The 13,737-nt window shown below is 39.0% G+C and overlaps 2 protein-coding genes across 5 annotated transcripts; both read left to right on the top strand.

The window, feature by feature from the left end:
- Positions 1-119: 119 nt before the first annotated feature.
- LOC136778541 (oxysterol-binding protein-related protein 2) lies at positions 120-6,118 on the top strand. Of its 3 annotated transcripts, XM_066735480.1 has the most exons (9): positions 120-877; positions 1,491-1,522; positions 2,384-2,582; positions 2,685-2,794; positions 2,904-3,062; positions 3,175-3,375; positions 3,479-3,668; positions 3,749-4,083; positions 4,155-6,118. In XM_066735480.1, the coding sequence occupies exons 3-9, from the start codon at positions 2,466-2,468 to the stop codon at positions 4,255-4,257; spliced, it is 1,215 nt and encodes a 404-aa protein (XP_066591577.1). In that variant the 5' UTR covers positions 120-877; positions 1,491-1,522; positions 2,384-2,465; the 3' UTR covers positions 4,258-6,118. The 3 variants fall into 3 exon arrangements, with proteins under 3 accessions (XP_066591577.1, XP_066591578.1, XP_066591576.1); XM_066735481.1 differs by lacking the exon at positions 1,491-1,522 and having other exon boundaries at positions 2,313-2,582; XM_066735479.1 differs by lacking the exon at positions 1,491-1,522.
- A 3,823-nt stretch (positions 6,119-9,941) lies between these two features.
- LOC136778609 (tumor protein D53 homolog) lies at positions 9,942-13,582 on the top strand. Of its 2 annotated transcripts, XM_066735601.1 has the most exons (6): positions 9,942-11,085; positions 11,690-11,841; positions 11,934-12,082; positions 12,496-12,555; positions 12,944-13,106; positions 13,198-13,582. In XM_066735601.1, the coding sequence occupies exons 1-6, from the start codon at positions 10,641-10,643 to the stop codon at positions 13,330-13,332; spliced, it is 1,104 nt and encodes a 367-aa protein (XP_066591698.1). In that variant the 5' UTR covers positions 9,942-10,640; the 3' UTR covers positions 13,333-13,582. The 2 variants fall into 2 exon arrangements, with proteins under 2 accessions (XP_066591698.1, XP_066591699.1); XM_066735602.1 differs by lacking the exon at positions 12,496-12,555 and having other exon boundaries at positions 9,966-11,085.
- Positions 13,583-13,737: the final 155 nt, after the last annotated feature.

Genomic DNA, 13,737 nt, shown 5'->3' on the forward strand with positions numbered 1-13,737 from the left:
CGCCGCGCAGACGCGTGGATGTTCCGGTATAGCGTCGGTGGCGAAGAGCAAGGTGAGGTGACCAATGGCGATGGAGCTTGGCCGACTGGTGTACAGTGCGAGAAGACGCGCGACCATGAAGAAGCCTGCACGAACCATGCCCGAATTTATTGACGTTTCTCTAGCGGCGTCGAGTCGAGGCTGCTCGCGAGCGAGAGGGGCAACGCATTCCGGAGTAAGCTCTTGAGTGCGGAGAAAGTTAGAGAGGGATCATCGGCATAGTCACGCCCGAAGGTTAAACGTGTGCAATTTTTATCCCGAGTGTACAGCTGATTTTCCGCCGAATTGCACGAGAGAGAGAGAGAGATTGGGAGAACGCGAAGAGCTAAGAGTCCCGGAAGTTACGGGACGCGTCTTTGCCGGTGAAGATGTAGCTTTGTAGCTGGTCCCCGATCATTCCCCCTACGTCCAACGAGTACAGCGTGCAGAACTGCGTCTTATAACCGGGAACTCTCGAGTTTTCCATTTTTCTCCCTCCTTATCTCGTCCGCTACGCATCTAGTAGGGTAGCTACCTCCCCCCCCCCCCCCCCCCCCACCCCCACCAATATCTCGACACACACAAGACCCCCTTTTGTTTTCTTCCCTCTCATCCATCGCACTGCGCGCGAAAATGTGGCGTTTTCTACCAACGCTGTCCGACGACCGATGATCCTCCTTGCCGGATGTCGTTGGACGACGTGACGTCATTTTTATCACTGTCTAGTGCGATTGTGGTGGAACGCGGGCTGCTAGAGCTGCTTCTCGTGGCAGGAGAGCTTCCACGGGGCACGAGAGCTTGCTCGAAAAATACCAGACTTTTGTACGATGGCCAACGAAAAGATACCTAGTCGATACAGGTTCGTGCCTCTTGAGATTTTCCCACTATGAAGACACTCGAGTTTTATATATTTATAGTTATGCTATTAGAGTATATTAGAGAACACAATGGAATGAGCACTGCAAATGCATTTGATATTATGATATATAGTTTATAATATATATATATATATGCGTGCTGTATAAAATTCAACGTCGTATATTATAGCGATAACGTGTTCGGTTAGAGAACGCTATGCCCGCAACACGATTTTTTCATTACTCTGTTGTTTGTAGAGCTACGCTTTTATACAGTCCTCTGTGTGCTAAATTTCTCGATTACGTAAGGGGAAACGCACAATCTTACACACACGCATAATGCAAAGTAGATTTATATATATACAGTACGACACATTCCGACATTGGTATTACTCGTTTTCTAATTACGATGTGTTCGGTGGGATGGAAAACTGTTGCTAAAATAAAAAGCAGTTGTGGCAAGCGAAATGTGAAATCGCGTTTATTCGGTAAAACGACGACGTAGAGGCATTCCCCGCGCAGGAATAGGGGAGATTCCATAGAGTTAAAATTGGCGAATATGTTATTATTCTCTTGGCTCAATCTGATATGTACCCTCCTTATTTTTCTTCCCAGATCTTCGTATAAGAAGCTCCTGGAGATCCGTCGTAAGTCTTCGACACACTTAACAAAGTATGTCTTGTCTGTTGCACGCCCCTGAAATTAATGTTTTTCTCGCCACGAATGCAAATTGTACGAAGAAAAGCTAAAGTGAGACCTTCTGCCCATGTTTTCATTTCCCAAGTGTTTTCCACGCGTTAACGGACTCTCGAGAAGACGTACAATACCACGGACCATCCTGAGACTCTCGTCGTTATTTCATGGCATGAATCTATTCTCATTTCTGCGATGTACACTATTCAATAGCATCAAGCATCACCGCGGTGTATCGTACACAAAGTCACGTCGAACATCTTTAACGCTATACGTGTTTCTTACAGAGAATGAAGCCTTGCAACTAAAATGATCTAACCGCAGTGTATTATTTTTCTTTGTTGCGCATTAATCAATATGTATACATATACCTGCACTGTGTCGCTACAAGTATAAGCGAATGCAGTTTAAACTGCCATACCGTGTCACGTGACATTTCAATAACGTTCGATTAACGAAATCGGAAACTTGGATCAGTATCGCACACAATCAACGGCCCTGTATATCGATTTCAGTCATACCTGTACTTTGCAGTTTCAGTAGAACAAAACTCGATAACTAGCTTAATTACGGTGGTATACGGCTATGTATATATATATATATATATATATAACTTTAAGGCTTCGAAGAAGCAATACTGAAATTGCAAAGGGAGTGACTGAGAGCAATAATTATAGCACGGTAACCCAAATATGTTTGACGAGAACAAACTATACATATATATATAATTGCTGGATATTATAGAGATGTAAGGAAAGGAAGTGGGAGATCGAAAGGGGAAGGATGTAAAATTAAGAAGTGGCTTCTTTTGGCAGAACAACATTACCAGTTCCGGGTCACTCTGAGGTGAATCTCTGCTCAGTGTTATCACTGGGCAAGGACCTTAGCAAAATTACCATGCCCGTTATCTTCAACGAACCGCTCTCCTTCCTGCAACGCGTTGCGGAATACATGGAGTACTCCAAGCTATTAAAGCAAGCCTCTCGAGAAGAAAGCCCAATCGCTAGATTACAGGTACATGTAACGAGAATGATTTTTCTTTCCAACAGGATGTGCCCCGGCGGCACATACCCCATTATCCTTGCCTCTTATCGCTAATGGTATGTGATATTTTAGTACGTCGCCGCGTTCGCGGTAAGTGCCCTGGCATCTAATTGGGAGCGCTTGGGTAAACCATTCAATCCTCTTCTTGGCGAAACGTACGAGCTCGAGCGTGATGATTTCCGGTAATAATATCCTCGTAGCCTCGTCTATCAAAATCTCCCCCCCCCCCCCCCTCCCGCTTCCCTATATATAGGCTTGTTATTAACGGTGCCTCGCAACGATTTTCCCCAGAATAATCTGCGAGCAAGTGAGTCATCATCCACCGGTATCGGCATTCCACGCCGACGGCGAAGAGTTTGTCTTTCACGGCAGTATACATCCCAAACTGAAATTTCGTGGCAAGTCGATAGAGATTCATCCAAAGGGAATCGTCACGGTTGAGTTAACAAAGTGCGTATACGTGGAAAGAACGATACTTATCAGGGGGTTCTTGCATGTGTGTGTGTGTGTGTGTGTGTGTTCAAAGATCGAGTTAAGAGGGAGAAATGTTGTGCTTTTGTAGGTGGAGAGAAGCTTACACTTGGCAGAATGTCAACTGCATACTTCACAACGTCTTGGTAGGCCAACTGTGGATGGAACAATTGGGTGCTTTGGAAATAAAGCAATGTGGAGGTGCTGACTTGAAAGCCACTCTCGCATTTAAAAGCGCTGGCTGGAACGGCAAAGATTTGCATCGCGTGGAAGGCTTTATTACGGATCCAGAGTAAGCTGGTAACAATATGTGTAACCCCACGAGCGTTTGTTAAAAAAAAAATACGAGATTACTTTCAGCTCTGCTCTCTGTTTTCGTGTCTCTTCCATTCCAGAAGAAGGAGATTAGCTTTTCTCTACGGCAAATGGACCGAGAGGATACGTTCGTGCTCACCGAGTTTGTACGACGAGGCCATCGAACGAATCAAGCGAGAAGCTAAGAGTCCTCAGAACAGTCCTGGCCATAAGAAAGTTTTGGCCAAATTGAATAGTTTAAAAATTAGTGCCTTCAAACCTTCGCATCAGGTATGTATACAATGCACAGAGGATATAATTGAGGTGTTTTTATGATTTTTGTCTCTAATGCCATTGGTGCGTGTATGCAGGATGCGATAGACGAGTCATCCGCGAGCTTGGACGGTGAAGACAACCCTACGGTGGACGAAATACCAGGTGCCACTACTCTTTGGGAAGCTGCACCTAGGCCATCCAAGAGCTCGGAATATTATCAATTCACGACTTTTGCCATGTCCTTGAACGAACTCGAGCAAGGAATGGGGAGCAGACTCTGCCCCACCGACTCGAGATTGAGACCGGATATAAGGAAGCTGGAAATGGGCGATCAGGACGGGGCTGCTGCGGAGAAAGCGAGACTCGAAGAGAAGCAACGCGAAGTACGGAAAAATCGTAAACACAAGAAGGAAGCTGAATGGACACCGAGGTATGAAATATCGTCATCTCTTGTCTCTCTATTTATTTTTATCGACAAATTGGTCATTATTTCTCGCGCAGGTGGTTCCAATTCGCGATAAATCCATACACGGGATTGGAAGATTGGCTGTATCGTGGAGGATACTGGGATCGTGATTTTACCGACATCGAAGATATTTATTAACTCAACTATTGATGATCGTCAATAATAGTATCCTTGCTAGATTTTTCAGAACTCCGTTATAACCTTCGTGCTGGATAGCTCGTTAGTACACAAAGATGCTCGACTACAATAATTTCTATATAGAATGTCTATCCACACATTGATGAGAGCCGAACGTAGGTAAAACGTCAGTTTAAAATATGATTTGGTTTTTCATCATTGATAATCATCGTTTGTCTATTCCTTGGAGAGGATCATTAGAGTTTTAACGTTAAGTAAGAAATTGTCTATTAAAGAGTAATCGACTATATTGAAAACGTGAGTATAGAGTATCACGAACGGTTATATAACTTAACTTACTCGTATATAAAATGAAATTTATCATTACGAAAGATTTACTGTTACACAAAATTAAATTTACAAATAAATTCTATGAGAATTTAAGTTCCGGTATCGTTCGAGTGATTTTCAAGGGAAAATATGAAACGAGCGACACTTACTGTCCATTATATTGTACGTGGTAATTATAAAGAAAATTTCGTCGTTTGATCGGCATTGATATTCAGGGTCGTGTTGTATCTTGAGTAAAAAAAAAAAAATAGAAATATTTTTTCCGAGTAATTTAAAAAGCACACAGAGCTCACACCTGATAGAAAACTTCGTATGCAGGTCGTACGTGTTAAAACAATTGTTTATAGCTGCGCGTCAGAGATTCTAATCGAGTTTCGAAACTGAGTGATAAATGGAACACGCAAAAGCGCGCTGACCCCACAGCAGCCCTAAGTAGACATAATTTGTGGCTATTAGTAGTGAGAAGAGTTTTCTTAGTGCTCAAAACCGTTGGTTGATTATATCAACGGTGCAGAAGAGTTTTCCTCTCAAAAGTGTGCAAGTGAATAGAAGAAAAATTGAATGTATCCAATAATCGATGTCTATGTGTAACATTCAATATATTTTAATCTCAAAAGAAAAAAAGAAAAAAAGAAAAACGTTGTAACTTTTGGAACGCATCTTATATATACGTATAATATCTTAACTCTTGTGGAGACGGCCACTACAAGAGTTACGAGTACATTATTTGCGGGACGAGATGAGATTGGAAGGATTCTTTCTCTAGCAAATATAATGTATAGTATATGGCATTCAGGAGAGACAAACATTAACAAATAACTTTTTATAGCACGAGAACACGGTCAAGTTATTTGTTGTAAGGAAATTAGTTGTTTCGAATTATCCTTAAAAAGAGATTTCTATTCCAAAATACAAAACGTACCTCAAACGTGACTTTTTAATTTTTTAACTCTAACACATATATAATGTGAAACTAAAACAAACACTATTTTTATAAAACTTAGATTGACTGGCTATGAAAATGAGGGTGTGAGTCGCTTGATTTTCATAGTCTATCGTTGATCTATGTACATACAAATACAATGTATAAAAGACAATTAATAAAACTATAAGTCATGGAGAAAATATTATTTACTACTGTATTTTTTACGACGACACATTTTTGCAAAAGGCTGTCTTCCTTGCCCGATTCTCAATTAAAGTCTAATCTTATTTTCTCTCAGAAATGTGTTGCTTTGGTTTTGTCATATACCTAATATCTTCGCCATGACCTTTTGTCATACGACAAACACAAATTAAATAAGAAAGTACCCGATTCTTTGAATAAAATAGTCGTGTAGAGCAAGCATTTCATATCTTTTGCCATTTTTGTAACTGACAAATGTTTTTTTAGTCGAAAGATACTTCAAAGCAAATGGCTTAAATTATTAAAGTAGCTCTGAAAAAAACGTGAAAATATTTGATACTGGATGTGCCAATTTATAGGTAGATCTTTCAGTAAGAAAAGACTATATTTATAGTGGAATAAAAATTCATACCATAAATCTGCCAGCTTAATCACAATAATTAGCCTTTAATCTGCTTATTATAAAATAGACAAAATGTATGTATAGTAGAATCTTCTGCTTTTCAAAAGCGACTCCATCTTTGAAAATCTCCCTAATTGTTTACTCATTTTTTGCCATCAGAACCGACTGTAATGTGTTTAACACAATAATTACAATAAATTCTTCCTCGTCGAAATAATAATTTTTCTTAACTGTTATGTTTTCCAGCTTCGTTGTAGATGCAATAGAGAGAGAGAGAGAGAGAGAGAGAGAGAGATAATTAAAAGAAACACTCCAACTTCTCTCAAAACGTTAAAGCTAATTATGCAATTTACGCAACAACAACAAAAAAACTATTTAAATATATATCCGCCTATTAAAATATCTATTCTTGCACAATTCACAAGAATATGTACAAAGAGGAAAAATTACTTTGTTCCACTGCAACATGTACAATAATACAATAATATATACGTATACAGCAAAATTATACAAATCCACGTACATTGATAAAGAACTAAAGACACAATATACGTAAACACATTATAAGTGGAGAATTGACTTTTACCATGATTATTTGTACGCTTCCGTGTGATGGAAAGCCCTGTCAACATATCGGAGGAGATAAAATTCATTGAAATACAAAGTAGCGATTCTCTTATTTGTGGCTATACAATATTAAAAACGTCTAGCAATGTGCTAATGGTGTTTAGGGCGTGAATAGTCGCACATTTATATTAAGTTATACTTGTATACTTCTGGTAATTAAGTAAATCATGTGTGGTTGTAAATAGAAATATAGATTTTAGAAATAAATGTTAATCTAAGATACGAGAGTTTTCTTTTTTTAAACGTTCCTTTTTTGCAGATTAAAATGTTAGGAAAGAGAAGCGGTAGAATTTTAAATTGGAATTATTGCGCTCTTATTAGTTCATTGTTTCTCTCGAAAGGTGGCAGCAGGTATCGGTCAATGTTTTTCAACATGGCCGCCGAGCTGGTTTTCCAGAAGAGGTTTCACAGAAGGAATCGATCTCCGTTCGGTACGAGGAAGTACGTCAAAGGCTTTTGTGTGACAAAATTTTGCTTAGGTGACGTATGCGTGTGTGTGTGTGTGAATTTGGTAGAGGTTATTTGACAGGAGGAACGTGATCAGCCTACAGAGTAAATTATTTATTCGCCACGTTTATTCTTCGAAATGAGTAACATACCAACAGGTGAGAGCACTGACTCGGCTACCAATATTTTACATTTCATTTAGTTTTCCTTTGTTCCCATCAAATTTTCCTGGATTCCTTAATCTTGCTTAAAGGAGATGTTAACATCGCAGAGAGTACTCTACAATCATCGATAAAAAATGGGTTTGAATGAAACGTATGCAATATTTTACGAGCTAACCTATCATCCACGATTTCTCAAGACTGTTATTTAGACGAGAATTATTTTAGAAATTATACTGCAACCAGATTACCAGTAAGGCAGTGCAAATTAATTATGTCATAATTTCTATTTTCATTTAAACCTTACACCTTGGAACAACTAAGAAACACATGTTATTATTCGAGTAAAATGGTGAACTGTTTTGATAAAATCAAAAAAAAGTAAGTTCAATCTAGAGGTTATTCTTTTATCAACTTAACTTAATTAATTGCGTAGTATAAAAAGACGGAATATTTGCATATCATACTGATTTTCCTGAAATTTAAATTAAAAAGTAGACGAATAATCGATGCAGCTATTGTCGCGTGTATACCATGTGTGTAGCGTCGAAGATATCTATAAAACATTATTTTTATAAACTTTTACGAGAATTATGTTTCAAGTTGGTGTCAATTATTTTTATTGAATATATTTTAAAAAAGCATTTTCGTAATGGTTACTTGGTGCAAAGGTTTTGGGATATAACTTTATTTTATTAATTAAGTAGTTCACTTTACTCGTCGATGATTCTTTTAACAATCATGCGCAATACTTAAAAAAGTATTAAGTACCGGAAGAAGTAAATTTTCATTAGTAATGCATATATACGATGTGGTATTAATATCGCAAAATCAAACGCAGTTTGTTTTGATCGAACTATTTTTAAGATCTGCGCCGAAACACGGAAAAGCTTTGTAAATTAGTCTGCACTCTTATCATCAATGTTTTTCTACCTTTACAAACCGAATGTTAAATATTCACATGAAGCAACGCTGCACAATAAGACAATTATTTCTTAGCCTTATTTTCTCAAACCTTCCATGACTTTTTGTATATTTATATACATAATATTTTCAAAAGAATTGTAGGATCTGGAAGCGAGTTTTACACATAAAATAACATTAAATATTTCCGGTGAGTCAGCGATCTAATTATACAATCGGAACCAGCCGTTTGACGTAATCGTGCAGTAGAAGAAACAGAGAGAAAGCTTGTCAAGTAAATTTATCGATGCAACGATACGAGAGTGTTCCGGTCGAACTTTTTCCGTATGATTGCAACGAGATGTCAGTCATTCATGTATGTAAATAATAATGAATAATAGATAAATAACATTCGATCATTTTCACTGAATTTTTCTCCGTTACGCGCAACGTACATCTATTTAAATTCATTCGTTAAAAAATGTACAGATGCAAAGTGTAATTTATTTCTCTCTAACCGTCGTACAATAAATCGCGAGTGTTACCTCAGAGGTGTTTTCTTAGACCAACTAAGCTATCGATCCCAGCCGGACTACTTCAAAGACAGATCCACCCTTGCATATATAGACACGTGCTATATCCATATACTCTTCCAATTTACCTGCAAACCAGTTATTTTCCAGACACTCTTATAATCATCCGAATCCATGTATCGTTTGCTCGATAAAATTCGAGGAAAAATTCACCCGTCATTTCGATTGGAATTTTGATGCAAAAGCGCTGATTAGAAGAGGCGCAAAATCACCTCGTTTCTCACAAAACGATTATTCGCTTCGTCTGCGAATTGGTGGGTACCGATGCTTAGCCGGTAACCTTGAAGCCTTACTCGTAGAGAAAAGTCTGCGCTTGGTCCTCGCTACCTTTGAACAAACGATATACGCGTGTGGAAAACCGGTTTTCTACTCTACGCGAGGAGTTCCGAAATTTATTAAACTTCTCACCTCATCCTGTAGAAACGCTCTTATTAATGGTAACCCAATGCTATGTGATCAGGAATTAAATTTTAACATTGCGATGAATTGTTGCGGGAACCCTCACTGAATTCGTCCAACTGTACATCGCACACTGTACTTCCTCGTATCAACAAAAACATTCTACAGCTCCTACCACTTTTTAAATTGTTTAAGAAAAAAATGTCATTTTCTACTAGCCCATAAAAAACGCGTAAATCTTGTACGTTGTAAATATTTTATGACTCGTTGCAGCATGCTTTTCTCTAAGAAGATATCTTAATGTTCCTTAAGTGGCCTTTGTTGCGGTATGAAAAACAGTTTCAATCCTGTACGAGTTTGCTTTCAGAAGACTTTCTAAAAAAAAACAGAGAGAGAGAGAGAGATATTATTTGATTTTGCGTATTAAGGCTGTCAGAATTCGAAGATTGAAATGCGACGATTATTTTCTGATGCATGTGGTTGTGCCAGAGTTGACACAGTTGTAAATTCAATAGAGCTCTGAAATTTAAGAAAAACTGAAAGGTTAGATGGTGCTCCTCGCGTGTTTACTTATGTATCCAAGAACTACTCAACGGTTTGCTCGGTCTGACGTGAGTCTGTCTGCTCCTGTCGTGCCCTGATAAACGTGGTTTTGTCGTGACTACTAGCGCCATCCTGCAAGCGAAAATCGAAGTGATCCATGCCCTCGCGGTACGGATAGGATATAGCGTCCAGATCCAGCGTTGAATCGTGATAGACCACAGCTGTCTCGTCGCTTGTCGTTCGTCTGCATTCGCCAACTTCTGCACGTGCTTTCCTTACAAAACTCGTATATTTATCATTAATTCGAACGATCCTTGATTCTCGACAAACTGCAAAGTGCTGCACTCTCGACCAATCGAACATTTTAATTGATTTCAATAATGCAGTTTCTCGGGCTTCCGAGTGACACGTACTGTGATTTTGGAACGTGAAAGCGAATAAGCGATCGCTTTTATACATGAATTCGAGTATCTCGTTGGATTGGACGTGAATAAGTTTGTATGGAACGACTGCAAAATAAAACGTGTGGTATAGAATATGGTGTGTGTGTGTGTGTGTGTGTGTGTGTCAAAGTCTAGGAGATGTCTGGCGTCGAGTAACGGATTTATGCTTGTGAAACGTAGCGTGTCTCCTGAAATGGAACCAACATTGACTGTTTCCACGCCGCTTTGTCCAAAAGAATTTTCTCTCGTAGAATACCAAAGTCGGATCTAATATCGTGCAGCGTGGTGGTAAAAGTTTCGCGCCTCAGCTTTCTTTCGCGAGAAAGAAAGTGAGCGAAGGCACCGAGATACACTATGTTGTGATACAAATGATAATCGAAGGTTGAAATTCTCCAAACAAATACTAATATGGATAGCAAGGAAAAGGTAACCTCCAAACTGTCGCGGTTGATCTCTGGCTCTGAAAAAGCAGTTAAAGTTTCTCGGAATCTCGAGGAAACTGGCGACTCCATCGAGAACGATCGAGATTACGAGTCTCTGGAGTACGAGGAGGATGTTTATTACTCAAATTTATCGGCCACGCCGAGCTTCGACGATATAGACGAACTGGACGACGAGGCTGACACGGTTATAGTTCACTGTTGGCGCGGATCCAGCGGGGAGATCGATGAGATTAATTTCGAAGACCCCGGCATAACTATGGAGAAAGAATTGTCCGAGCGGCCGGAGACTCGAATGCCCGACAGAAAACCCAAACGTTCCGTCAAAGTCATTTTCATGGAGTTTTCCAAACCTATCCTTACCAAGATAATGAGTCAGGAGCATTTTAAGAAATTCCTAGAATTGCTGAAAGGTGTGCTTATGGATGTATTTATAAGAACGGTCGAAAGTATAAATGGGAACTCTTGTTAATTTTCAGATTTGATGGTCTACCTATGCGGCATAAAAATACGTTTTATGTAATACTTGGATAATACTGAAACAGGGTATTCGCACATAGCCACGGATCATTGCCTATAAACTTGGGACTGTAATAGTTGCAGTGACCGCAATGAATTTCTTTAGAATCGTAATAAAGATATTCCGTATACCTCAGAGATTTCCATGATATTTGATATGTAGATTTTTTGCAATACGATCTATATAGTTATACAAACGCGGTCCCTCTATATTTAATCGATGATAATCCAATCGTGTAGAGGAACAGCTGCGGTTACGCAATTGAGAAGCAGCGCTTGTTTGGCAGATTTTGCGAGAAATATGATTTTAATTGACGATAAAAAAGCTGTTGTAAATTGTTATTTCAGTATATAGCGACAAGCACGCTCTACACGTTTATTGTTTCAGAGTAATGTCAAAGGCTTGAAATTGTAGATTCTCGAGGAAAGAAGTGGAGGCTTTGTTACAGATCTTGTATAGGAGGTCGTGTTTTCTTGAATCTTGTCTCTTTCTTTCAGGAGAAGACGCTCTTCAGTCTGCTGGCTCCGGCTCCGGCTCAGGCTCAGGCTCTCTCTCCCCTTCCTCGGACAATGTGGCCAACGAATTGCAGGGCCTCTCGCTGGAGGAGCAGGAACGCCAGAAAGCAGAATGGAGCGCCGAACTCACCAAGGTACACACCAACTTTTCTCCCCTTGACAAGATGGACAGTTGTTTCTTTGCTCTTCGTGATGCTTGATGAAGTAATTTCAACGTGTGTTACAGGTTGAAGAGGAAATACAAACGCTGAGGCACGTCCTGGCGAACAAGATTCGGGTCTCTCACGATCTTAAAAGAAAATTGGGTATCAGCGTTTGGAAGGAGCTGTCCGATGACGTTAATCAGGGCTTAAAAAACGTCAAGGAGAGCCAAGTGTATGTGGTTTATCGAGTCACTGCGTTTGCATGCTTTCTATCGCTTTTTCTTTTTTATCCCCACACCTTCTTGCACTTTACACAGACTCTGCTTACATACGCAGCATTCGTTTACTATTATAGCGCACTTGTGCAAAAACTTGTTGGACATTGCCAAGTCTTTTATCGTGTGAGAATAGTTCCACATCTTTTGTTGAAATTCCTTTGAATTTATAACAGCGAGCGCAAATTATCTTCGACCATTGATCGAATCTGTAGTTTCTATAACGAAATGTGATTTTCTTTTAGGATATTTAAAGTCCAAGAAAAATTGCTTCCCTTTGCTTTCTCCGTCTCCTACTTTGTTATATTTTTAATTTTTTTATTTTTACGAAAAAAGTTTTTCTTTGACTTTTGGTTGGATTCTTATTTAGTTATCAAAACGTTGGAGAGAAAATTGGTCAGTTCACCAGGACAGTATCCGAGAGCAGTTTGTAAGTACGAAACAAATAATGATCACTCGACAAATCAATCCAACATTTCTGTTCTCTTTTATGTGTTTGTTCATAAATAGTATTTTTTGTCTGTCAGAGCAATCCTCGAATGTGCATGGAAGATTATAGTGTTTAATATTCTCTCTCTATAATTAATTAAACATTAGTGTAAGGCGAAAGATAATGTGTCCTCGCTTTATTCAATTTAATACTCATCTACTGCTTAACATTAATTGTACAATAAACCAAAATACAGTATGTCCGCAATATTCTATCTAACGTAAGCAAATAATTATTTATCGATGTGTTACTAATAAACTTATTGCGAGTGTCGAACAATTCAAGCCTTATATGTGCAATACTGCAGTAATATTCTCTTTATCGACAGGTTCCAAAAAACTGAGTCGGTGTTCAAAACAACAGCTGAGAAAACCTCGAGCATCCTAGGAGGATTCGGTAGTGGAATTACGATGAAATTGGGGCAGATGCGTAACTCCGACAGCTTTCGCTCTCTGGAGGAAAAGGTTGGCTCAGCCTACGAAAACGTTAAGGTATGAAAGTAAAGAGCGCGGTCTCTATTACCGGTAACTGACAAGTTAGATTTCTACATTGCCTTAAAATTATATCTACGAATATTTTCAGACAAAAGTCGTGCCTTCGAGATCTAATTCAACGCAAAGCTTCGACGAAGCTCTTCGAGAATCCGAAGCATCGAGACGCGCGTCAGCAACGCCGTCGGTCACCAGTCCAACCATTCCTGAAGATAAAATGTTCTAAAGCATTTACTGGGGCGAACCACTCGCCTCTCTCAGTACGATTGTAGTTTTCACATAATCGTACAGTCATACGCCATTTTACCATCAACGCCACTATTGTTCACTGAATTGCTATTACCAAGGCCAATGAAATCTTTGTGCGCTCAATCGAGTTGAAATAATGCGAGATAGTTTCATAGCTAACTCTATGAACTATTGTGAAACTGTACAATTCTAATAATACGATAGAAAAGTAAATATCGTTATATAGATTGAGAAGCTGTGGTATGCATTAATGAATTTAGAAGAGCAAATATCACAGACGCCTTAAGTGTTTAGCACCTTGATTTCCTTTTATTATTCCACTTTTTTTCTAACCCTTATCGCATAATGATATTATGGGTAGAATTGAATCTTGTCTTTCAAT

The sequence above is a fragment of the Prorops nasuta genome, unplaced genomic scaffold (assembly GCF_024137725.1).
Source record: "Prorops nasuta isolate Cenicafe-Biocafe unplaced genomic scaffold, Cenicafe_Pnas_1.2 PNAS00014, whole genome shotgun sequence".
NCBI classification, from domain to species: domain Eukaryota; kingdom Metazoa; phylum Arthropoda; class Insecta; order Hymenoptera; family Bethylidae; genus Prorops; species Prorops nasuta.

Bases quoted from the DNA above. Each gene is read 5' to 3' on its own strand.
- LOC136778541 (XM_066735479.1), top strand. From the start codon at position 846: ATGGCCAACGAAAAGATACCTAGTCGATACAG. The intron at 878-2,383 runs GTTCGTGCCTCT...TTCTTTTGGCAG, and splicing joins AAGATACCTAGTCGATACAG to AACAACATTACCAGTTCCGG. The intron at 2,583-2,684 runs GTACATGTAACG...GTGATATTTTAG, and splicing joins GCCCAATCGCTAGATTACAG to TACGTCGCCGCGTTCGCGGT.
- LOC136778609 (XM_066735601.1), top strand. From the start codon at position 10,641: ATGGATAGCAAGGAAAAGGTAACCTCCAAACTGTCGCGGTTGATCTCT. The intron at 11,842-11,933 runs GTACACACCAAC...CGTGTGTTACAG, and splicing joins GGAGCGCCGAACTCACCAAG to GTTGAAGAGGAAATACAAAC. The intron at 12,083-12,495 runs GTATGTGGTTTA...ATTCTTATTTAG, and splicing joins AACGTCAAGGAGAGCCAAGT to TTATCAAAACGTTGGAGAGA.